Source organism: Ammodytes marinus, assembly GCF_949987685.1.
Source record: "Ammodytes marinus genome assembly, chromosome: 12".
Classification (NCBI taxonomy): Eukaryota; Metazoa; Chordata; class Actinopteri; order Uranoscopiformes; family Ammodytidae; genus Ammodytes; species Ammodytes marinus.
The window spans coordinates 14006653-14032087 of NC_137216.1; the positions used below are offsets into that span (position 1 = coordinate 14006653).

The 25435-nt window shown below is 41.1% G+C and overlaps 1 protein-coding gene across 1 annotated transcript; it reads left to right on the forward strand.

Moving 5' to 3' along the window:
• Nucleotides 1-6974: 6974 nt before the first annotated feature.
• kansl1l (KAT8 regulatory NSL complex subunit 1-like) lies at nt 6975-25187 on the forward strand. Its single transcript, XM_080038432.1, has 16 exons — nt 6975-7172; nt 7849-8999; nt 13135-13273; nt 13866-14018; nt 14521-14624; nt 15186-15351; nt 16926-17076; nt 17944-18075; nt 20837-20983; nt 21265-21365; nt 21667-21779; nt 22154-22226; nt 22307-22419; nt 22638-22761; nt 24174-24424; nt 24909-25187. Exons 2-15 carry the CDS (start codon nt 7915-7917, stop codon nt 24396-24398), a joined length of 2826 nt encoding a protein of 941 aa, XP_079894558.1. The 5' UTR covers nt 6975-7172; nt 7849-7914; the 3' UTR covers nt 24399-24424; nt 24909-25187.
• Nucleotides 25188-25435: the final 248 nt, after the last annotated feature.

Genomic DNA, 25435 nt, shown 5'->3' on the forward strand with positions numbered 1-25435 from the left:
GTATTTACTCAGAAAAATATGTGTGATTTCATTATTTACACCTTAGATGTATATGAGTGATTGTGTAATGTTAGGTAGATGGTCCATAACATGTAAGTATGCTATGTATTTTAGCATTTGTAAACAGTGTGTAATGAGCTTCCAACCCACTGTAATGTATTTGTAGAGAGATATAGGCTACTAAATGTTTTATTGATGTGTCAATAACTATAAATCCTCAACTGGGCATCCATGAATGGAAGTTCAGCCGGTGTAGAAGATGATGAAGGACAATTTAGTTAACACATTTATAACAATATAAACCATTCCTTCATTTTTATAATTGTTTACAAATAATGTACACTAGTGAATATTTAAAAGTACCTTGTATGTCTGAAGTACTACTAGTGTGTTATAAACTTTGTATTAAATGTTTGAATAATGCTTATTTATGCTGAATAAATAATGTTACCGGAATGTCTTTTAGACATAATAGTCAGACTTCCACTGCTTATAATCATTCATAAGGTCTTGGTTATTGCTGGCAAATCCTCCAAATCACATTTAAAGCAATCTAAGGGTAAACAATCAAGAATGCTAACAATACCAAACCCTTATGTCAATGGTTTTACCCTTTGATGCAAACACGTAAAATCCTTCAACATCTTGGAAAAATTGCAATGGATATAATGATAACATATAAGATGTAACTTAGCATTGATAACATGTCTGATTCATATGTATCCTCATTCTTTGACGTTCAATTTTTTGTGTTACATGTGTACTTAATAAACCTATAACTACAAGCTCCTGCTTTAGTCAACATTTATTTTATTATTTTATTGCTATTCCTGTCACCTTTAGGTGCCAAAACCACTCAGACTAAGGCACCAAATACTGGTCATTTGCCTGATGTTGGCCCTTGAAACTCAAATTACTCTGCTATTGTTAGTTTTCACTGATTTATGTTATGAATTGTTTTTGCATTTTTTTAACTTTTCATATTTTGTGAAAAGAGTCACAAATAATGCTGTAAAACATTATCAATCCATCAAAAACACAGAGTAATGTCTGCACTATTTTATTAAGGGAAATGTCACAGTAAAATGCTTTATTTATACATTCAGAGTTGGATCAGATTCAAAAAGTGGTAATACTGTGCATGACATACAAGAACTGTTCTTATGAACCTAAATGAGTGCAAGCTACCCCTGAAACCTGCACACATAAAATAATGATGAATTTAATCAGGATTTTTTTTGTTATTTACATATTAGAGAACTGTAAATTTTTCCTATAATTTTTCTTGCCGACACAAATTGAACTGCAACATTCTTAACAATTTAATTTTTTTTAATTAATTTGACCATGCTTGTGTTTACTCAGGCACATTTTTACTGTAGGTCTTATTTACACAACTGATTTATAAGAGAGAATATACCTCACACAGGTTATGTTATACAATGTCAGATGCCCTTTCAAAAGTAATAAAATATTTTTCATATGCACAAGGACAGGAGCAGTTGTCGGCAATGCCATTCTTGAGTCTCCGGCTCCCTTCAATAATGGAACATAAAAGAAAGAAAAGAAAAATGTATGAAGACGAATGCAGAAGTGGAGAGAGCCAACTGAATCCTAAATAAACTCAACACAGTACATAGCACAATAGAGACATAGTGCAAATACAATTTAAATTGTAAAGCTAAAATATTTAAAAAAAATATAGGGGAGAACGGGGGAATCTGAGGCATCGAGTAATGTGAGCCACCCCCTGTATCTAGGCAACGGAAAACATTTGTGGTCATGTGAGATATATGTTTTCAAGCCCCTCTCATTTCCCCTTGGCCCTGAAAGAGAGGACCTCATGGTGCTAAGCAAATGTATTCACGTAGAAAAACTTCTATCATACGTGTTGATGAACTACCAACATATGAAACCATGTGATGCTGATAACTGAAGATTAGCCTGAAATGCTAAGAGAGGTAGTTTTTTCTCAAATTGTGGTGGTGGGGGAAAGTGAGCCAAATGCTGTGGGGGAAAGTGAGACACTGTCTCACTTTCCCCCACCATGAGGCACAAGTTAAGTTTAGTCTTAAACATATTTTAATGTAATATTACATAACATATGTTTTATTTTAATGTCATACACATTGTAGAAAAGCCATCATGCCAAGGAAATACACCAGGAAGACGACCTGGGGCAACCACACAGAAAGAGCACCTTCTCATCTTTCCCTGTAACCTTCAGGGCTGGAATGTAGAGTAGGCCTAGTTGTAGAGTATGACAGGCTGATGTTATAATCCAGTTGGGTCTTCTCCTGTGTTCTGAGTCCCAGGCTGTTCTCGCTGGTTCTGATTTTCCTATGCTTTGACCCCCAGACACTAGCTGGCTCTAAGGGTCCTGTTTTCTGACCCCCAGACTGTGTTCTAATCTAACTGGTTCTATCTGTCATTTGAATCGTATTAAAACCTTTTGAATTATAATATATTGTATTTGATTTTGTTCAGAGTTACTTTCAAGTGTTTAGAAAATGTGCTTTGCTTAATTGACCAAACCCCATCATTCTTTTACTAGTCCAACATTAGTTCTGGAATGTGTGGCTAGCTTTCAGGATTCTTACTGTTACAATATGTGTTGTTATGGTAGTTTCAGAGTGGAAAAAGTAAGTGGATCAGTTTACCCCACAGCTGGGGTAAAGTGAGCCACATGACAACTTTTTTTAAAACAATCATATTTTCACTGCCCTTTGTCTTTAAAAAATTCTGCTAATGCCCGTTTCTAGGAAACATCCTGAATTAATGGGAAATGTGTAAATTTGAGTGATAAATCATTTTAGCTCCCTTAGAGGGGAGCAAATGTAAAAAGTGGCTCAGATTACCCCGTTCTACCCTATATAAAAAAAAATCTAAAATTAATATAATTGTAAAGAAGTGAAATACTGTAGGCTACATGAAGGAGAATACTGTAAACTGGGAGAATGGATGCGATATGTACAGATCTAAATGATATATTATTGTTATAAACTGTCTCCACCGTTCTGACCTCTTCTCCTCCTTTGGAGATCAGTTTATCAGTTTCTTTTTAATCATGAGGAGTCCAACTCAGTTTGTGCAAACAGTTCTATAATGTATTCAGCAGATCATGGCATCTGGACATCTCTGCCTCTGCTGCTTTGATTCTGACCATGCATTAACCAAATCTATCTTCTGTGAATTCCCCAACTCTATAAAAGCGCAACACACGAGCAACTCAGCATTGAGCCAAATAATGATATTATCATGATGTGAAAGATGATTAACACATGGCGTGAAAACATGGTGATGTCTTTATAGCTTTTTATTTGCGTTTCATATGGCTTTATTTGCATGGGATGCAAATACGTCAGATTTGCTAAAGTTGGATTACCTCCCAGGTTTTGTCTGTGAGAGCTCCACAAGGCTAGAGGATACAGAAGTGGACACAGCACACAGACTTAAGATGGATTAAAATTGTTGTGCTGTTTGCATCTTCCAACAAAGAGAAGTCGAATCAAGTGCAAGGAACCAGAACAACGACAGCAAACGTCGAGTGAAAAAAAGGACTGGGGCACACCGACCGATCTGCAGCCTTTGATAGTGCAAACAAAACCAACTTTTCAACATCACTGCTGAACGAATCAGTGTAAAAACAATTATGGACCATCTAACATGTGGACTGATTAACGGGCCTCTTGTTATTCTTAACATCGTGGCTAATGTATGTTTCATCTGTTGCATGGTCCAACCACTTCATGGAGAAAGGATCAAGCAACCTCTGAAGATTCTCCTCTGGTCCTTGATTTGCTGCACGATAACTTTCATGGTGTCAGCTATCTTGGTGACCTATCTTAACAACTTGAGGTTCATACTAGCCATAAGTTTGGTGTCTGCCTGGTGTTTGTCCACTAGTTTGACTTCTTCTGTCTGGCTGAACTTCTTCTACTACACCCAGATTGTACCGGCACAGACAGCTCTCTTCATCTGGATTAAGACAAATATCAAACCCATCATCTACAGCATTTGCCTTTGTGAGAGGTTGTTAGATATTTGTATGGTGGTAACAGAATATATGTATTTCAATGATATTTTAAATCCATTCGTTGTTGGTTTCAGTTACAATTTCACAATGCATCATGATGACACGGTATATTCACAAACACCATTTGTGTATGACTTTGCACCTCACATGCTGAGGGCCCAATACATTTGTTGTCTGTGCGTTATGGTGATGTCCAGCGGTTCTACTGTAGTCTATTTGTGCAGACACATGCGTCACATGGCAGCAAATGGACTGCCTCTCACCTGTCCACAGTTAAGGAGCCAGGTGAGGGTCACTGTCACTGGCATCCTGCAGGGAGTCCTGTATGTGATCTGTGCTGTGTGGACTTTAAATACGTTGTTTGAGCAACTTACCTCTACGGTACTGATGTCATGCCTTGATTTCACTGTCTTCAACTTCTACATGGCAGGCACCACGTTCAGCCTGGGTGTGGGTCAGAGTGTATTCAGGAAGAGAGCCGCAGACCTCTGGCTCAGAGCGTCTCAGTTCTGCAAAGGCCAGAGCAAGGAGGATGATACTGAAGCTAGAACAGGAAACCAGGGGCCAGATTTATAAATCTGTGCACATGATTCAGGTTATACTATGTGGGGACAAAAAACACACAAAAAAAAAACATACGTACAAAAGAAAATTCAGATTTGGACCAAGAAAACAGTGCAGGCACATAATGTACGCCGTTTGCCCTTTATGAATTACAATCAACCCAAAATGTGGTCAAGAGGAAAATGTGGATTTGTTTTTCTGTCAGTATGACTGACATAAGAGGGGGACACAGATGGGACATATCCCTGTGGCGGCGCTCTCTGCAGCCAATTGGACCGGGATCGCTCTCAGTGTGGTTGGCCTCCCAAAGGAAGCTTCCTCCACATCTCAGGTCTCGCTGCCCAGCCATGTCTCTTTAGTGACAGCTAGTGTATGTGAGAGTGTGAGTGTGTGAGTTTGTGTGTCTGCGTGTCTATGTGTGAGTGTGTGTATGAGTGTGTATGTATTTGTATATGTCTCTGTGCATGTCTGTGGGGGTGGGAGGGTTTGGTTCTTTTGATTTTCTTCTCTTCACTTTATTTGCTGTTTTTATTTTTCTGTTGTTGTTTTTAATCTTTGTAAGGCACTTTGAGCTACAGTATGAAAAGCGCGATACAAATAAAAAGGTTTTTGATTTGATTTGATATGATAACTACGATAAACTGTGAGCTTGTATCTGCCGGACTGACGCAACAAAAACTATGTCAGTGTAACCGTAATTTGTCCTACCGTTCATCTAATTATCATTAAGAATAAATTCCATAAGATGCAATTATTGCAGGATAATAGCAGACAATACTGTTTTTCACTCTCACTAAGGGTTATTATTTTGCAATAACAGATATCTCTGTTTGTATTCAGTTATCTTAATCATGTTATTTTGGGTGGACTCAAAAGGGCAAAATTGACTATTTAGATTGGCTATCCCAGTAATGATCCCAATATATTTTCTTTGCTCTGCAAACGCTTGATTTATGCTTTTAATAGGCTATGTGAATCAGAATACATTTGAAAGAATGTGTCTGACTTGATGAGCCTCTCACTATTTCGAGGGGCTATAGCATTTTACATAATTATTTTGCATGGTACGTCCACTTCAGAGAGACTCAGTTTGTTTGAATTACTTCCAGCTTTTTAGACATTTCTTTTGATGGATTTGGCTTCTGTAACAATCTGCTGACACACACCTAAAGTCCAGTCTGAGTAGGAATGGATGACAATGATGCCTTAACCAGAACAGTAGGAAACTGGTAAGGTGTTACTGATTCAACCGAGGCTTGGATTCTTTTGAATTTTACTAATCAAAGTGCTGTACATTTTCTCATTTCCTCATCATAACTTTTTTGCAACAGACAATTTGATATTTGGTTTACTGTATTTATAATTGTTTGCTATTTTTGTGAGACATATTTCTGTTAACTCTGGCATAATATTAATCTAGGTCTTATTTACACTTATGATATATTTGTGACGACATGCTTCTCAGGTTATGTTAAAATGATTTTGCCCTTTGATGTTGGCAGAGGTCGAATGCTAAGATGTTACCTTCATGATCATTCAGAAATGTTGCAGTGCAGACTAAACTGTCACCAACAACTCACAGAATGTATGAAAAAAGCACACACAATTTGTGTGTGTGCTGATCTGTTCAAACTATTTGAACAAGCGGCAAAGGTATTTTTTCAATTGTTTTATATAATTGTATATGCTGTACATACAGTAGGCTTAAGTGCTACAGTTTTTTGCTTCTTTTTAGCCTTGATCTTGTTCAACATTTTTCCCTTTTTTGTGTGTGACTTCTTGTGTTGTGTTATTACCGTAGGTTATCTCTATCACATAATTCAGTTTAAAAATGTCACAATTACGGTCTTTATCTTGTTATTATGATGACACACAATGAATAAAGAATTACAAATCTATGATAAAGCCTATGTCTGACAAAGTGAGACCAGGAGATGACTTACCCTTATCATAATAATGAGATCTGCATTTTCATGATAACGAGATATAGTAGGCAAGTCTGACATTTAAGTTGTTTTGCCATCATTTTGAAATTAAAGTCCCTAATTGCTCAATTGCAAGTTATTTATTTATTTCAATGTGTCCAATGCAGTGCACTTGTCACCTACATAACATACGTATCCAACCAAATAGAAACATTAAATAACACAATTTAGAGCACAAATGGGCTGGTCCAGGCACAATCACACCGTATTGTTCTTGCCGTAGGCATTTGGGGAAATGAAGCTCACAAATCTGAGTCTCTGCAGAGGTCTTGAAGGCATCACGACTGTAGTCCAGTCCCGCCCCCTCTTCGCTCAGATGTGTTTCGTCTTCTCGGCAGTTGATGAAGAGACAGTGAAGGAGGTAGAAGAGTACCAGTTACAAAAGAGAGAGACAGCAGCTTTTATATCGTTATTCCGGGCAAAATATATAGAAAATGTCACCGTTGAATAACTTGGACAGCCAGATAAACCAAACCGATTTGATCTTCTGAAACGATCAACAGAGGAAGAATAATTAATTTGACATATCCATCCGTAAATCTTACTGGAATAAACGATGTCAAATCAACGGTTTACCTCTCGGTCAGGTGAGTAGGCTAAAATGTCAACGTTATGGCGTTAGATTCACTTCGAGGGGACTTTATGGAGCGTTAACCACGGCTGCGTCCGTCTACTGGACACGGCTTGGTCTGGCTCTCCCACATTCACACAGTTTAAGTGACCGTGAAATTTCAACTAACTAAGCGTACTTTTAGCGTTTAACCAGTGATGAATGAGCATAGCGGTGTGTAAAACCCGCCGTTTCCCGACTCCTACCTGGTCAGTCAACGTGTGTCACTGTTTTGTCAACTTATTGGTAGTAACGTAACTTCCAGCCCTTTCCCTTCATAGCTGTTTTATTACTTGACTTTTATAAAGACGAACGTGCGGTGAAAACAGCAGCGCTACTACGTCAACTAGCTAACTAGTCGGTTAGCGTTTATCCGTTAGTTAGGTAAACGTTATAGCTAGTAAAAAGCAAAATAAAGTAAAAGTGAGGGTGGGGGGTAATTATAAACCCAAATATGGCAAAAAAAAAACTTACTTTACCTTTAAGTTAAGAATAAAAATATCTTATCCTACAACGTTTTACTTCTATTGTCTCAGTAATTAATTCGTGTTCCTGGACTAACACTATTTTACGTATCTGTGTAGGATAACTTTACTTTTTTAAGGTTCTGAATTAGCATCTTGTGTTTTTTCTCCCCTCTCCCACACTGTCAGGTGGTTTGTGAGCTCTGTTGCCTTGGCTTCCTGGATCATCAGTGGTTTCTGAAAAGAGGGTAGGTTATGGCCCCGGCCTTGACCAAAATCCTGAAAGATGGCCACGGGATCCACCTGTCCTCTCCCCCTGCCTCCGTCAGAATGGACTCGGAGTCGCAGCAGCTGAGCCGGTTGACGACCATGGACGAAGCCGACCTCCAGAAGATGTGGCTCAACCTCTCCTTGTTTCCCGGTCTGGACTGCTGTCTTCCCATGAGCCCCGGCGGCGTGGACCTCCCTGCTGTCCTCAACCCTGCACCGTGTCTGCAGGCGTCGTCTGCCGGCCAGGAGACGCTGCTTCTCCCCAGCCCGGCTTCCCTCCTCAGCCTCCTGTCCTTCAACAGGGGCCTCAGAGATCCCCATCAGCAGGTGGTCTTCCCAGGTGTACCCGACATGTTTCTAGTCCCTCTGCCCGAGTACAATAGCCAAGAGGCCTGTCTGCTGCACGGCCGCGGCGCCGCTCCCCGACGTGGGCCAGATGGTGGTGATGGCCTTACGAGTGCTGCTCCTCCTCCTTCATATTCCCACAGGGAGACGCAGTACCAACAGGGCTCCACTCCTTTCTTTGCACCCCCGCACCACCACCACCACCACCACCCTACATTGACACAGGCCAAAGTGACGGGCCGTCCTCCTCCTCCGTCTTCTTCGGTCCCCAGGGCCGTGTTCGGGGAGGCTCTGAAGGAGAGCGTCTCCAGGCAGCAGGGGTTGCACTGCCGGGCTCAGGGGCTGCAGAGAAGGCTGCAGGCCGTGCTGGGAGAACACGCTCTACTGCACTGCAACCAGCAGCTGGAGGGGCTGCAGAGGCACTGTCAGCTGGGGGGGCTTTCTAGTCGGCACAGCGGCGGCGGCACCGCAGACTCCTCCACTCAAGCCGGTGCACCGCCGCCTCCACAGTTGGGAGGCTTCAGCGAGTCCCATTTCCCCGGTCTGGAGTCTTGGTCAGCCTGGTCGTCCTCCTTCACTGAGCTGCGTGACTTCAGCCGCTCCAGCCAGGCGGTGCTCAGGAGCCTGCAGGAGGCTCTGGACTCAGAGGCCACGGCCAGCAGCAGCTCAGATGAAGAGCTAGAGGGGCACCAGAGGAGTGCAGGCAAAGACAAGAATGCACCTGTGTGAGTATTTTACAGCATGTGGAAGTAGTTAAACCGGCTCCTACTACGAGGAACTTTTAAATCTTTCCGAAACAGTCTTAATTATTCCTTTGATGATTATAAATGACCCGTAAACAGCAAACGAGACCATCAGTGAAAAGAACGCTACTTTTATGTAGTTGTTGTTATGAATGCCTTTGCACAGGAGGGATTTTTCACGGGAACATATAAAACGATTTACGGCAGGCAGACCGGAGCATCCTGTGTTTCCCGAACGGTTCTAAATCAAGGTTTGATCAGTTCACCATCGCCATATTACCATTATTAATCTTACATATTAGTCACATACAAATACATAACCTCATCGCGGTGCATCCTGTGTCTCTCTATTTCACTTGCTTCCTTAAACACTACTGCTTTTTTCTAATGGTGCCGCTAGAATAAACAAAAACAGAAATTTCTCTGTAGCCACTTAAATATATTGTATGTGTTCTGTGAAAGGAACGAAAGTAATTGCATACAAATGCTATAGAAAACATTGTTGAATGCTCTTCAAAACACAATGGCAACAACTGACACGGCCATATACTGTTTAGTGTGACTCATCCATTAACTGATTTGCGGCACTTGTTTATAAACCCATCATGGTTGTTGAGTGGGTTGTATTGCTTGTTGTTCCAAAACACATTCTGAACAGGAAGACAGTGAAAAGACCCTTTTAATTCATTTATTGTTACATTCAAAATTTGAGTTCCTGAGTCGTGGTTTTGCCTTTTAAAGGCCTGTTTCTCATTTTGAACTTTGTGTATTTCTAAGAGCCAAAGTGCGCAGAAGCTTTCACAACAGACAGTTACAGCTAAATAAACAAGCTACGAAAAGAAAGGCTTTAGAAATGCCCAGAAGAACCTCGTATTTTACTTATCAAGTGGAGGGGAATCACAGCTTTTCACACGTTGTCTCAAGTTTGAAGTTTACAAGCCACTGTTGAAGAAAAACAACCAATAAAAAAACACACACTTCTCTGCAGTCTGTCTTACTGCCAAACCATTTGCTTTGCTTAGTTTTCGGGGATCTATTTGCCAGAACCCAGCTGTGGCTCACACGCTGGCTGGTGCCATTTGCCTGGTTTTTAAATTCAGGCTGTGGGGAGCACAAAGAAGTAGACTGATAATCGCTCTCTGGGCAACCTTCAGTTCAGGGCAATGAAGACACTACAAACAAAGTAAAAGGGAACTAGTTTAAAGGAGGTTAAACATGCTTTGAATAGGTGCCGTTAAAACACATCTATAAATGTCAAGGATGACGCAAGAGATCCACAGCTGATTTCAGGATGACGTTATTGGTTTTGGAGTGTGTGTGCTTTTTCGCTGATGTCCACTGTGCCTCTGCGGTATTTTGCTTGGCCCTCCATGGAAGTTTCCAGTGTGGCTGTCATAAGCACAAGTCTTGTCCTCCCAGCTGTGGAGAGGATGATTACATTTTTTAGCCATTGCACACACACACACACACACATTCTTTTTCCATGTTGTAGCCGTTGCACATCCAACAGGCTGGTCAGTTCCTTTACACCCACTAGCTATAGGAAATAAACACAGACACACACCAGCAAGCCTGTAACATGCCAGGCTTTGTGAGCTGTTGTGCTGCTCCTCTTCCCAGTGAAAAATGCTTTTGAAGTGCGTCTGACTCTGCGCCAGTGCGTGGTTTGGATGGACAGCGCTGCTGTTCTTGTGGCCTTCCTCAAAGGGGGTGTGTTTAGCCACAGGATAAAATGAAAAAATGTATCTTGTTTGAATGTGTGTGTTTTTTGAAGGGTGCGAACAAGCTACAAGACAGAACACTTCAAACATGTTGACAGTGGTTAAGTAATACTTGCAGTAATACTGCATCTGTGATTGATTTGATGAGTGCTCTTCAGTCATGAGGTCACAGTGACCTTGACCTTTGACCTAATACATCTAATCAGTTTATCATTAAATTAAAGTGAACATTGAGCAAAGTTTAAAGAAAATCCCTTAAACAATTCATGAGATATCATGTTCACAAGAATGGCCAGGACGGACAGATGTACATAGACGGATGGACAGACAAGAACCCAGAACAATTGTCAAGGTGCCTGTTCTTTGACCTGTGTAAATGGTAGGTTTAATTCTTTTAGATGCTCTGTGGTTAATGTGTAGACGTCAGTGTGGCTTCAGCCTTAGCACAGGAGGGGCAATGTGCTGGTCTTGGCTTTTAGTCTGTTGAGACCCAATTAATCATTTTGGACTCAAGTTCATGTCTGGTTTATAAGTTCATGTCTGTTTAATAAGTTCAGTGCAGTACTGTTTATTTCTACCAAACAGAGTTCTTCAACACTTCAGTTTGTTTCCTATGGTTCCCTAAGAGCCATGTACAAAAGTGTTACTTTGCACAGAGAACAGGAATGAGAACGGGTGTTTATGTGCTGTGTGTGTGTGTGTGTGTGTGTGTGTGTGTGTGTGTGTGTGTGTGTGTGTGTCTTTTGTATTTGGCCAGCTTCAGTTGTCCTGGAAGTGTCAGCCTGCCTTTTGTACTCGTCTGTTGAACAATGCTCTGCGTTTGGTCAGTTCAATTCCCCCGTGGAGTTTTTATGGCAGGTTCCTCCTTGAAGAGGATATCTCCTTGTTGGAGAAGGGGCAGGTCGTCACGCTCCTTTAAGAAAATGTGAAAAAACAGTTGGCATTTTAACATTCTTATTACGAGCCTGTAAATCAGTGGCATGGTTTGACTTTTCATGTGAAACCACCGTGTCCACTCACATTTTCTGCATCGGCAGCAGTCCTTCACTCACACCACCCAGCTGTTGCTCATTTTCAGCCTTGGGTATGTCTGTAATTTCAAATATACTGAATGGGAGTATTTGTGAAAGGCAGAGTCTGTTGGAAAGTTGGAAGTACAGGACACACCCAAGCCCAAAAATCCCAGTGCCTCTGCCAGAGCCTAGAAAATGCTATTCAAGCAGGAGAATTTGTAAACCCGGACCCCTGGGCTGGGGCTGGACTTATATTCGGTCAGGATTTGGAAAAACTCCGACATTCTCACTGCAGAGGGGAGCCAGTGGGTTGCTAGACCTTGATTAAAAAAATATTTATGCAAGTATGTGGTTTGTGATCTGACTTGCACTCTAACAGTTTAAGCAACCTTTTTATCTCCTGTACTTTCCTCCTGACTCGCCTAAATGCTTGGCAAGTATGCCAGGAATGTTCTCATTATACAGTCGGAAAGAGCCGCAGGGCAGCCAGGTCTGCTCATTGTCTCTGGAGGAAATCAAATGGAGACTACTCCTTCACAGACAGATATCAGTCTAACGTTCTGTTTCATAAGCCATCATTAACCAATCAATGGCCTTGTTCTCATTTGCAATGTCCTCCTTCATATGGACACAGTCTGGGTGTATTTTTTGTATTTGTTGTAACACACTGATATTACTTCCTAGTAATACAAAATGGGCAGCAGGGCACTGACGGTAAACTGTGTGTGTTGCAGCAGATTGTTTGAAGTGGGGAGAGTCCCTCTGTGTCCTAGCCAAGGTCCAAGAGCACTGCCATAGCAACTATTGCCCTGCTGAGGCCAGCCGACAAAACACACACACACACACACACACACACACACACACACACACACACACACACACACACACACACACACACACACACACACACACACACACACACACAAACAAACAATACAGAAGATAAATAAATGCCAACTGCACAGGCTAGTGCCATGGGAACCCACTATAGATTGTTAGACAGCAGTGTTTTAGTCAGTGGTCTAGAAAGAGCGTTTGTGCTTTAGCAAACCCACCGTACCCCGTGCTCTAAGAACACTATTAACCAAATGACACACTTTGTGAAATAGGTCTTATGGTGACAGCGCCACAGTGCGAATGTGTGAATTGACAAATGGTCTGTCAAAGCTCGGTCCTCCTCCTCGTTTTTTTTATTACTTTTGTGTTCCTTTTCTCTATGACACACACACACACACACACACACACACACACACACACACACACACACACACACACACACACACACAATGTTTCTCGTGCTTACAACTTCATACAAAAAAAAAAAGAACGTGTCTAACTGTGCCTCTCTGGCTTCCATTCCCTTGCCCGTCCTGCCAGCAGCAGCAGCAGCTGTGAGAGGCGATGGCTGGAGGAGAGAGCGGAGCTGTGCAGCAGATGGAGTTGGTTGCAGCTGCGTCTGGCAGAGTTGGAAGGGAGGATGCAACAACTGGTGGGGCTCCACAAGCACATCCGCTCCAACAAGGTACCAAGAAAAAAAAAGTTTCAATAAACAGTTATCTAAATGTACCAATTGGCAAGGGTTAGCAACATCTGTCATGGACTGCTAGTAAAGATGCAAGAATGTGAACACTATATGCATTAGTTTCTTGTCTTTCTGCATTATGGTCATTTTTAAGTAAAAATAGCCTGTAATGTACTTTTTGTATATTCAAGGTACCATGCATGGCCGACTATACGTATTAACATACGTGTTAAATCACTGTATATTCATTCAGAAATCACTTAAACAGTATGCACAGTTCACAACACAGGTCTCCCAGTCATTCAGCTTGGCAGTAATTGCCAGTTAAAATTTAGAGTATCCCGCTGTTTTTTATCCAATCAGGAGACAGAGCGCTATAGAGAGGCGGGTCTCTGTGCCCGTGAACAATGACTTACTGCTCTCCATCGCAACACTATCTGATGAAGACGGCTGTGTGTTCATGTGGTGGTGACTTAGGGACGAGGGAGGGGATTGCTAACTAGTCACTGACAGGAAGTTAGCTAAAAGGACCATATCACTTACTGCTCCTTTAATTCAGGTGTGTGTGTATGTGTGTGTGTGTTTGTTTTAGGGCGGTGTGGTGCTTGCAGAGTCCCAGCCACTGACTGACAGACAGATCCAACAGACCCTGTTCAGAGAGATGGCTGGGTTATCCTGCACGGCCTCCGACGCAGACGCTGAACCATGCAGCCCCACACGCCTTCTGCACAACATAGAGAGACAGGTAGGAGGGAGCAACTCAAACACATCTACTGCTCTATAATACCAGGGGTGTGTGGAAAGTCCAGAATCAACACCATGTTAGGAGGATTCCCATTTTAAATCCGTTCAGCTTATCAGTCAAGGCTGCCTATCTTATACCCAGGTGCCAGACTAAGATGAGTAACCTAATGAATCGTGAATTATGCAAGCTGTTTGACCCGTGTGTTATAGCGCTAAATTAGACTGCAGATGGAATGCAATGATTTCCTGCTGCTTTATGAAGCCTAAGGATATTTAATCTACTCAAGAGGGAAATACCTTATTCATCCTTCCAGCTGTAGTGGGTGACACCATGCTGATATTCGTCTGTTAATTCAACACAGCACAGACTGTCTTCATTTGTGTTCATCATACATTGACTGTAATTATGTGCTGTTTAAAGGTAGGCTTCCTAGTAGTAGTGCTTACTCACTTGCTTCTACTTCAGAGAGTGACTTGTATTTCAATCATGTCTCCCATCGCAGAGTGCTCAGCTCAGCCAGATTGTCAACAGTCTAATGGCTCCTCTCAGCTTTTCCCCGCTATCAAAACAACAACAAGCCTGGAAAGGCAAGAGGGCCTTCACAAGGTAGAGCACACACACACACACACACACACACACACACACACACACACACACACACACACACACACACACACACACACACACACACACACACACACACACACACACACACACACTAAAATGGGATATTCCGCATCTGTCTTGGGTTACAGGTTACAGAAAAATTATTAGTTCACCCAGTCAGTTTTTCTTTGTGTATTCTTGAGATCAGTGGTTTTCACTGGCCTAAGTCGGGGGGATAATCACTTAGAAAGCAAGAGGCTGTTTGTAATATAAACCAGTGAAAGAGCCTAGTCACCCCACCATCTGGCCTGATTTGAATCATCCCTTCATGTATTTCCTTCCTGCTGCCTTCTCAACTCTCTGTCTGGCTGTAAAGATGAAAGCCACATGAAAGACAAGCAGGCAAACAAACAAACATTCTGCTTGTTTATGTGTACGTAGTTATTTGCCAACAAGCTCTAAAAGGAACACCACCCTGAAAAGACTTGCCTTGCTAGTACTTGTGATCTTGACATGTATCCCTGACACTTTCCATGACCTCGTCTCATGTCTTCCTCGCAGCGCTCAGAGTGGAGGCGATGTCTTTGCTCCCGGGAGCTCTAAGAGAAGGAGACTGGGGACCAGGAGGCTCTTCAAAGCCGACATGTCGTGTGTGTGCGCCCGGACACGCCCGCTGGTCACCTACCACAAGCCCAGACTGTTTAACTACAACCCCAGCACTTCACAGGTAGGCCCAACATGCAGTGACCTATTAGCCATGGGTATGATAACCTTAAGCAAATTCACGATATCACAGTATTGTAATTACAGCTCTCAAATGTGTTATTTTGAAATGTCTGGGTAAAAAAAATTAAAAACTAATGTTCCCAGCTTAACACAATCTTTTTATGTTTTCAACAACATATAGAATATTCTATATAAACTTGTATGATAACATAATAAGATAAAAAATAATAAAAATTCTAAACAAAATTTAAAAAAAAGCAGTCCTTTAATCGAGCAGCTCAACAAGGTTTTTAGAGACATGCTCATTGCTCACTTTCTACACATTTCTCTTCAAGTAAAGGTTGTGATGCAGGAATATTCTGAACAGTAATTAACTTGTATGTTAACATCCTTTTGCAGTGTGTCCAGTTTTTATTATTACTTATATTTACTCCTCAATTCTCACTATATGATTATTCTTATCTTGCTCTCACTCTGTGCTTCTGAAACAAATCAATTTCTCCGGTGGAATACATGTGTGTCTATTCATCATGTCCCTTTGCAATGTGAGCGAGTGTAGATAATGGATAGATGCTAAAAATTCTGAAGACGTGACAGTGAGGACACTTAAAAAGAGGAGACTAGCACCTTGCCTAATTGCATGTATTTCTGTGGACTACATTACAATTCACCACTTATAAATCCCACTTGAAGACCCATTTTGGGTTTTATAATAAAGGTTAAAAAGCTTATGAAAGTGTGTGTGTGTGTGTGTGTGTGTGTGTGTGTGTGTGTGTGTGTGTGTGTGTTTTTAGTTAAATAATCAAATATTCATGTTAAATGTAGCTTCAAAGCAACTGCTTCAGTGATGGAGTACCATATCACTAAAAATAGTTCCTCAATTTAAAGGGGAATTAATGTTTAAAGCCGAACACCTGCTTTTAATTAAACTATAATATCTTTTGGATTTGCTTCAAATGAACAAGTGCATGTGATCTTTTTAAATCCCTCTCCTTTATTTAGCCAGGCGACATTGTTCTTACTGCCAGTAGAATTAGGGGGCAGGGAAGGTGGTGTGTGTCAAGTGGTTGGCACTGCTTGGCTTTATGCAGTGCAGTTCCACTATTAAGGAATTATATGATCTCATGAAATTATATACAGTATCATTACCAAAATTACCACTTTTTGAGACCTCTTCATCTCTATCTTTAACAGTGGCTCGTCACCTGGTGTAATGTCAAAGGGGTTCATCTTAGTGACAATTCTTACAAAGGCTGCCCAAATATCAGACATCCAAACTTAGCAACAATTGAAAAGACTTAAACAGAACTTAAAGGGGAATGGATAGTATCTATTATACGAAGAGGCAGCACACACAGAGCCACCACTATTATGTGAAAGCTTTTTTTTTCTTTTTTTTTACCACATAATGACTCTAATCAAGCCGAGAATAGGGCCCTCAAATACACACGACTCAAACTCTGATCACAAAGAGAAAAGCAAAGCAGTTAAAGAAAACTCCTTTGAGCATTCAGTATCATGTGAAAACTAATTTCTTTTTATTTCCCTTCTTGCTCTCTCTGCTTTGTGCTTCAGAACTCTGGAAAGTCCACGTGTACCCTGCGCTCTTCTCTCTCCTCCTCGTCTTGTTCCTGTTGTTCGTCTTGTGACCCCGTGGCCCTGTGCTCTGGTCCAGACTGCAGGGCCTCTAGCACTGCTCCTCACCCTGTGCTGTCTCTCTCATTTGGTAGGAGAAAACACTTGTTTGCTAAGCCATTTTGTTTGTATTCCTTTCTTTTAAAACAACAGTGTAACATTGATTCTTCTACTGTAGTTCATATTTGCCATGGTATACCTACTAACTGAGGTGCAACCCACACCAGCCATGTTGGGTCATTTGCCCCAAAACAATCATCAATTGGTTGATTGTTGAATTGTCTCTGTTTACCTATGGAAGGATGACTAATCAGCATGTTTTTTAATTTAATAAAACACTTACATTGTTTTAAATGTTAGATAGAAAAAAATTGACTGGAGTGATGTAGCAGAAGTAGGGAGAGAGTGAGGGAAGAGACACAAAGGATGTGGATTTAAAATTGATGGAGAGGTCACTCAGCTGGCCTCTCTTGTCGATTTCCTGTCAGCTGGAATGATCTTGTTCTCCTTTTTGTCAATAGCAGGAGACGACGGTCTGTCAAGTTAAACGTCACCTAAAAGAACAAGCTGGCACACAGCGTCAAAGCTCTTATTGCAGTTAAAGTAATATTAAACTACATTAACAGTAAGAAACCATCAGGAAATGGAAATATGGACAAATGACGTGTAGAATAATGACTGTCGACGTACCTTAATTAATAGTTAACTATGGTAGCTGTTTGTACAGTAAAGCACAGGCACACACCATGTTCTGTATCGTCGATATAAAAGGTGAATCCCGGTGCTGGAGTGTGGGCCTGCATAGAAAAAAATGCATGTGGTTGCTTTGATGCACGTCATACACTGCCGGTTTTTGTTGCCCTTGAGTATGTAGTTGTATTCGAAACGTGCTGAGTAATTATAAGAAATGTCTAATTATTTTTGGCCAAATACTGAAAATTGAGTGGTCTACTTCCAGACACCCCACTATCCCACCACTTAAAGAGGGCCACGGCCAGAGAAGAATGGTCCCAAAGGCCTCTGATGGTCAACATCCAACCATCCAGCCCGGCACACTACAACAGACGCAGCTCCACACCACTGCACAACAGTAAGATCCCCTGCCCTTTGCCTATTTTCATAACACACACCCTGGTCTGTTCTATGGCACCCTCCCCTGTTCCGATCTGCTTAGCCTACTTTTCTTTTCTCTACATGGACTTGACTTTGTAGCAATGCAACTGATGAGTAATATGACAGGATGTTTAAATACTGCACCTGCATTTAGGATGTTGTTGTTCATGTGACGGATAGGAGCCTCACAAGCTTTTGATCCACTACTCTCTGCTGTGTAATTTAATACTGACTCACTGCTACTTGTGGTTCTGTCCTGATTTGATTTGGCATAGCACGGAATAATGAGAATAAATGGAACTACTTAGATAATTTTTTTTATTTTTCACTCACAGATGTTGTTAGAATATCATTTAAAAACTATAATCTTAGTTGTATACAGTATCTCACAAAAGTGAGTACACCCTTCACATTTCTTCAAATATTTCATTATATCTCTTCATGGGACAACACTAAAGAAATGACACTTTGATACAATGTAAAGTAGTCAGTGTACGGCTTGTATAACAGTGTTCCCTCAAATGAACTTGACACACAGCCATTAATGTCTAAGTGCTGGCAACAAAAGTGAGTACACCCCTTTACGAAGGTTGAGTGCACTTGCTCAGGGTCATATCCAGAGGTTGGCTTTGGAAAATAGATCTATGAATACTGCCAGCATTGCTGCAGGTCTTGAAGGGGTGGGGGGGGGGGGTCAGCCTGTCAGTGCTCAGACCATACGCCACACACTGCATCATACTGGTCTGCATGGCTGTCGTCCCAGAAGGAAGGCTCTTCTAAAGATGATGCACAAGAAAGCCCGCAAACAGTTTGCTGAAGACAAGCAGACTACGAATATGGATTACTGCAACCATGTCCTGTGGTCTGATGAGACCAAGATACACTTATTTGGTTCAGATGGTATCAAGTGTATGGGGCGGCAACCAGGTGAGGAGTACAAAGACAAGTGTGTCTTGCCTATAGTCAAGCATGGTGGTTGGAGTGTCATGGTCTGGGGCTAAATGAATGCTGCCAGCACTGGGGAACTACAGATCACTGAATGCAAACATGTACTGTGCCATACTGAAGCAGAGCATGATCCCCTCCCTTCGTAAACCGGGCCGCAGGGCAGTATTGCAACATGATAACGACCCCAAACACACCTCCAAACGACCACTGCCTTGCTAAAAAGGTGATGGACTGGCCAAGCATGTCTCCAGACCTAAACCCTATTGAGCATCTTTGGGGCATCCTCAAACCGAAGGTGGAGGAGCATAAGGTCTCTAATATCCACCAGCTCCGTGATGTCGTCATGAATGAGTGGATTCCAGTGGCAACCTGTGAAGCTCTGGTGAACTCCATGCCCAAGAAGGTTAAGGCAGTGCTGGAAAATAATGGTGGCCACACCAAATATTTACACTTTGGGCGCAATTTGGACATTTTCACTTAGGGGTGTAGGCCTACTCACTTTTGTTGCCAGCACTTTAGACATTAATGGCTGTGTGTCAAGTTATTTTGAGGGGACAGTAAATTTACACTGTTATACAAGCCGTACACTGACTACATTACATTGTATCAAAGTGTCATTTCTTCAGTGTTGTCCCATGAAAAGATAAAATGAAATATTTGAAGAAATGTGAGGGGTGTACTCACTTTTGTGAGATACTGTATGTTCAAAACATATTCTAATTCTAATAGGTGTATGGCTTTTTACGTTTACATTGTTTCTATACATCATGTATGAATAATCATAATAAAATAACAATCTTGTGTAGGCGATTATCTAATTGTGTGTCATATTCAGTGAAAAACAAACAATATCACCACATACAAAATGTCTGCTTCAAAATGGACCGCTGTGTCTACTTGTTATCTCCCCATACTAACTGGCATGTCAGATACCCTGCTGGGTCTGTATGAGGCCTCCAGCTGAGCAGAAAGGAATTGAAATCAACAATGTCAATATGCAGCCTTGTTTGTTAGCCTGAAGCTCATTAATACTCATTTATCCCAGCATTCACATGCCTCTGGCAGCTTTGGTGGCCTTTCACTCAAAAATGTAGACGGCTGATCCAAAACAACCAATAATTAGTTGATTGTAGAATTGTCCCTTTTTCACCTGTTGAGGGTTGACTGAAACCACTTTTAGATGGACATTTAATCTTTTTTGTGTTAAATACAACAGTGAGGTGACCTGAACAAAAGAGACAACCACTGATGTAGCAGCAGTGGGGACTGAGAGAGTAAAGGAGGAGACACAAAGGAGGCAAATTGGAAATTGATGGAGACGTCACTCACCCAGCACTCTTGTTGATTTCCTGTCAGCTAGAATGATCTTGTTCTCCTTTTAGTCAATAGCAGAAAAGAATGATCTGTCAAGTACACGTCACCTTAAATGATAAGCTGCCACACAGGAACAACAAACCTAAATGCTGCAAGTAAAAAAGTAATAATCTGAATCTTGAGTTTCTTTACTTGGTTGCAGCATTGTTTCATCTTGTCATTTCCTGTAAAATAAAAAAAAGAAGAAAGAAGCTGTTGCTGCGAGCATGGAACAGAAAGCTGAGAGGCAGTCCCCTGCCAAAATAATAGGACTGATGGTTAAGGATTAGCTTTTGTAAACTTCAACCAAAGCGTAAAATCCCTGCGGAACTGAAGGGAAGACTGGAATGAAAGGAAATTCCTGTGGTGTATTCACTCACTGTGTGTGTGTGTGTGTGTGTGTGTGTGTGTGTGTGTGTGTGTGCATTGCTTTGTAGGTCACAAATACAAGCGGCGTGCGAGGCATCATAAAAGCAGAGTTATGGGTCTGTCACCGATAGAGATGGAAGGCTCTGCTCGGAGTCAGAACATGAGAGCCAATCGGAGGAGGAGGAAGAGAAGGCACATCAACAGACTCATAGAAGGTGTGTCCCTGCGACTGTATGTTCACCCAGCTTACAGTAAATCAGTCACTGTTATTAAATGGCCACAGGGAAGGCTCTTGATCCTAAAGAGTAGAACGGGTAAACCACAGCCATCCTAAACCATTATATTCCTAAAATATTCCATTCAGTTACTATGGGTGAAACATATCAAAATAACATCTATAAATATATCATGTATTTTTTAAACACATATATATATACTGTATATATATATATATATATTCAATGGACTCCTCCCTGTTTGTATGTGTTATACTCAGATGAGGAAGATGTCCTGTACCAGCTCTGTGACCAAGAGGACAGTTCAGATGATGTTCTGCGGGAGAGCTACATGCAGGTTTCACGCAAGCAGGCCTCACGGGTATTTTTGAATTTGTATACTTATGAAAACCTTTTGATAAACAGTTATATCCATCAAACCCTAACCTTAGCCTTACCAGCCTTCCTTGATCCTAAAACTGGCTTTTTTGGTGAAGGCCTTAAAACTTGTACATATGTTAATGCAAAAAAAAAAAATTCTTAAACAACAGTTCAATGCTGGTCACTCTACAGAGAACCTTTGTATCAGTGCGACGCGGTGATGTAGAATGACTTAGAAGTTGTGAACACTTCGGAATCATTGGTGTGAACTGTCAACAACTTGGCTGTGTTTCCATTTTTAGGGCTTTGTTCGCAAACGCCAGGGAGAGAGTGTGTACAACATCAACAACATTGTCATCCCCATGTCGGGGGCTAAAGTGGAAAAGCTGGAGTACAAAGACATCCTGACACCCAGGTATGGAACAAAACGGCCTCTCAAGGAGTCCCCATAGTTTTCTTTTAAGGTCTTGGTCTTTGTACGTTGGCCTGTGAAAGAGTCTTTCAAAAACTAATTGTCAGACTTAAAGCACATGGAAAGTATTTGAATTGTGTTTCCAGTTTGTACAGTGTTAACTTGAGCTACAAAATGACATGACGAAAGAAACACACACATTTTCACTTCAATTTACTGCAGCCAGTTTGGATTTTGTTGTTCAATCTGTAGCAACTTTTGATTTAGAAAGGACTGTACATGTATGACTGTATAGTTAGTCATTGACAAATTATTATTCATGTAAAAAACAACAACGCATATCTGATATATTTTTATATGGCCGTATTTCTTTGCAGTTGGCGGGTGGTTGACACATCATCTCTGATTGACAGGGATGCACAGATGGAGGAGGACATTGAGGAAGAGCAGGTAGGGTTTCATCCCTTTTGGGACTTCATTGTGTTTTATAAAGAAAATATCATTTTTATTCCCGTGTTTGTGTGTTTCAGGTGGAGGATCTTTCTGCTGAAGTCTTTGCCCAGAGACACCTGGCTTTAGAGCAGAGAGAGAAATTGCGCTGGTCATCCTGGGGAAAGAGGAAATGCTGCAGGCGACCTAATAGGTAGAAACACACACACAAACAAACACATTTCCCCAAATATTGTTACTTACTTTGTTAATGTACTGTTATTACAATACAACAATATTTAAAACAAAACTGACATTCTGCACTCACAAAGTGCAGACTTAGTGCGTTCACCTCTGTGCATGTAAATATAGTCCGTGTGAAAGTGGAATGTTGCTTGAATTTCATGGGGTCTGCTTGTTTTCTCACTCCAGATCTGGCAGCAGGTTGTCGGGCAGTGGGGGCGGGATGTGCTCATCAGGAGAAGAGGAGAGCTCTGTAGAGTTCAGTTGTGCTCAGCTGGACGCTGACGAAGAGCAAAGCTCGGAGGAGTGGCTGGTAAGATCAAACGCACCACAGCTGGCACCCCACATCCCCCAAAACAAACTTTGAATATAATATATAGACTATAACTGGAGGGGACTCGTGCTCTACCAGCAGTTTTCCCATGGGCTCTTATCTAATACCATCAAACCATTGATTCACTTGTATCTCCAACATTGTGGCTCTATTTCACATGGTCATTTATGCAAGTTCGGTAAGAACAAATGAGAAACAGAATAACCCATTGCAGGATTTCTTACAAAGCTGTAAGAAAATAAGAAAAAGAATTCCCTTTCTTTACAGTCATGATAAAGAGGAGATTGGGTAGTACCGGTATATTACTCTTAGATGATAATGTTTTCAACCCTTCAATGTTGCGTAAAAGGATCATTCCTGTAACATTCCAGTCAAAAATATGAGACTGTAAGCAGAGAATTCAGTGGCCAAAATTGGTCGCAGACTAATCAATATTCTCAGAGTAGTGCTGGGTGAGTTGTGACTCGTAAGCCTAGATCCTGAAGAGCCCACACAGACACTTGTCGATGATGTTGATGATTTTATGAGTGCAGTGCTCTGAACCACTGTGCTTTGATTGGAGAAGGAATGAGACCGTCCTAATCAACCCTTCTCTACACTACAAATATCTGCTACTTCACCGCTTTGCAGTTCTTTTGCACTCCAGCGCCCATGCAAACCCTGATCAAAGCACATTTTATAATTTAAACAAGCATCAGAGTCTTGCACACCTGCGATACAAGCTTCAAAGTCTTCATTCACTGAAGGGACTGATATGGGAAGAACAATTTGAAGGGCTTCAGACATTATTTCTCTATGTATTTGTAAAATGTTTTATGTAGCGTAGAGCTATAGTGCGTAACTTCTGTCGCCCCCATGAGGCATTCTGAGGAATTACAACAACACTGCTGGCACATTTAAGAGGTAAGTCTTCGGTGATCGCAAATGGATTTTATTTCTTCTACTCTACGTCCAGGTTTTTTCTTAGCAGTAGTATCAACAACTGAAACATTTACTTGGCGCTTCTTGAGCGCCAGTGACGGGGGGCGACACTAGTTTGTAAACGCTGTCATACTAAGAAATACAGAGACAGTTTTGTGGAGCAGATAGGCTTAATCAACCTTGTGTCATCTCATTTGGCAATGGCCTGAATGTAACCATCATTCATTAATATTAAAAAGTAACGCACTATAGCTTTACATGTTACGTCAATGTAAGGCTCAGTACAATATTTGACTTATTGATTTATTCCCTGTGTCTTTAGAAGGTTGCACAGATATTAACTGTGCAACCATCCAAATAAAGTGTGGCGTGTTTGGAACTCCAAACTCCAAAACACGTCGCACTTGTTGTCAGACATTTTCAATTTCCAGATGCTCAGTTATCATGATACCCCCTTTGTCCTTTGGCAGCCTCAAACACCGTGGGAGCATCGAGTGTTTCCTCTGGACGAGAATGAGGAAGATGCCATGCTCTCTGAGGACATAGAAAGAGTCCCATCAGGCTGGTCTGAGTGGAGCTCTGTCTCCTTCACATCAAAGAACTCCAACTCCCATCTCCCCTCCCCAGCTCGGCCGTCTGGTGCTACACTGCCGCCCGGTGGACAAAGCCAGAGCACCACGCCGAACGGCAGCTGAGAAGGCAGTGTCTTACTGCAGTGCATGTGAGTTGGGAAATCCAGTGAATTCCTTGTTTACTAGTATGTTCAATATATAGTCCTTGAAGATGCTGTGAAAAGGAGGATTTTTCATAATTCATTTAGTGTTTAGTTAATATTATTTCTGTTCAAAGTTATTAATTTAATCAGTTTTAAGGCATTTATTAATAAGCCAATTTCCAAAAGTAAATGTGCCATGTGTTCCAGCAGTGATTTATTAATATGTTTATTTAGATTCATAGCCCTTTTTATTGGTTTGCTATTGGATTTCTGGTTTCGTATTTTGAGACATATATTTTTTTTATTGATTGATTGATGTACTAGTCGTTAACAAAAGCATCATTGATTAATTAGTTCAGTCATAGTAATTTATGAATTTAAGTCATTTAATCTAATCAAACATTAAAGGTCAATGCATAGGTGTGTGTTTGATCCTAAGTTCAAATTGTTCTAATTAAATGAATTCATTATTGTATTATCTCCTCTCTAGATCAGAGAAAAAAAAGTCCTCCGGAGAACTTCAATGGGAAAACATTCCACGAGTGCAGTGACTTGATGTTATTTGCTCCATACTGTAAAGCAATAGTGTTAATTTTTTAAATATTTGTAACTTGTGTCTCAATAGTTAAAACTAACTACTGTAGATTCTCCTACGTTTCCAGGTTTTTAATGTACTAAAGGTACCGTATGTAAAAACACATAAACCAGCACAGACACATTGTAGTCTCAGGTTTGTATTCTGTTTTTAGTTGCTATTTATTACCACAGTTGTCTTAAAAAAGTCTGTATCGAAAAATATACATATATTTATGTTACTTTTACTTGACCTCTATGTGAATTTTTTATTTTAATGTTTTGTTTTTGTTTGTTGACGCTGTCATTTTTGTTTGTTTTTTTAAAGAAAAGTGATCAGTAAACACTGACAGTAGTACACTTAATGTGATGGCTTGAATTCATACCTTATTGTTTTCTGATTGCTAATTGAAATGGTTACAAGCACAGGGCAAGTAGCTGACA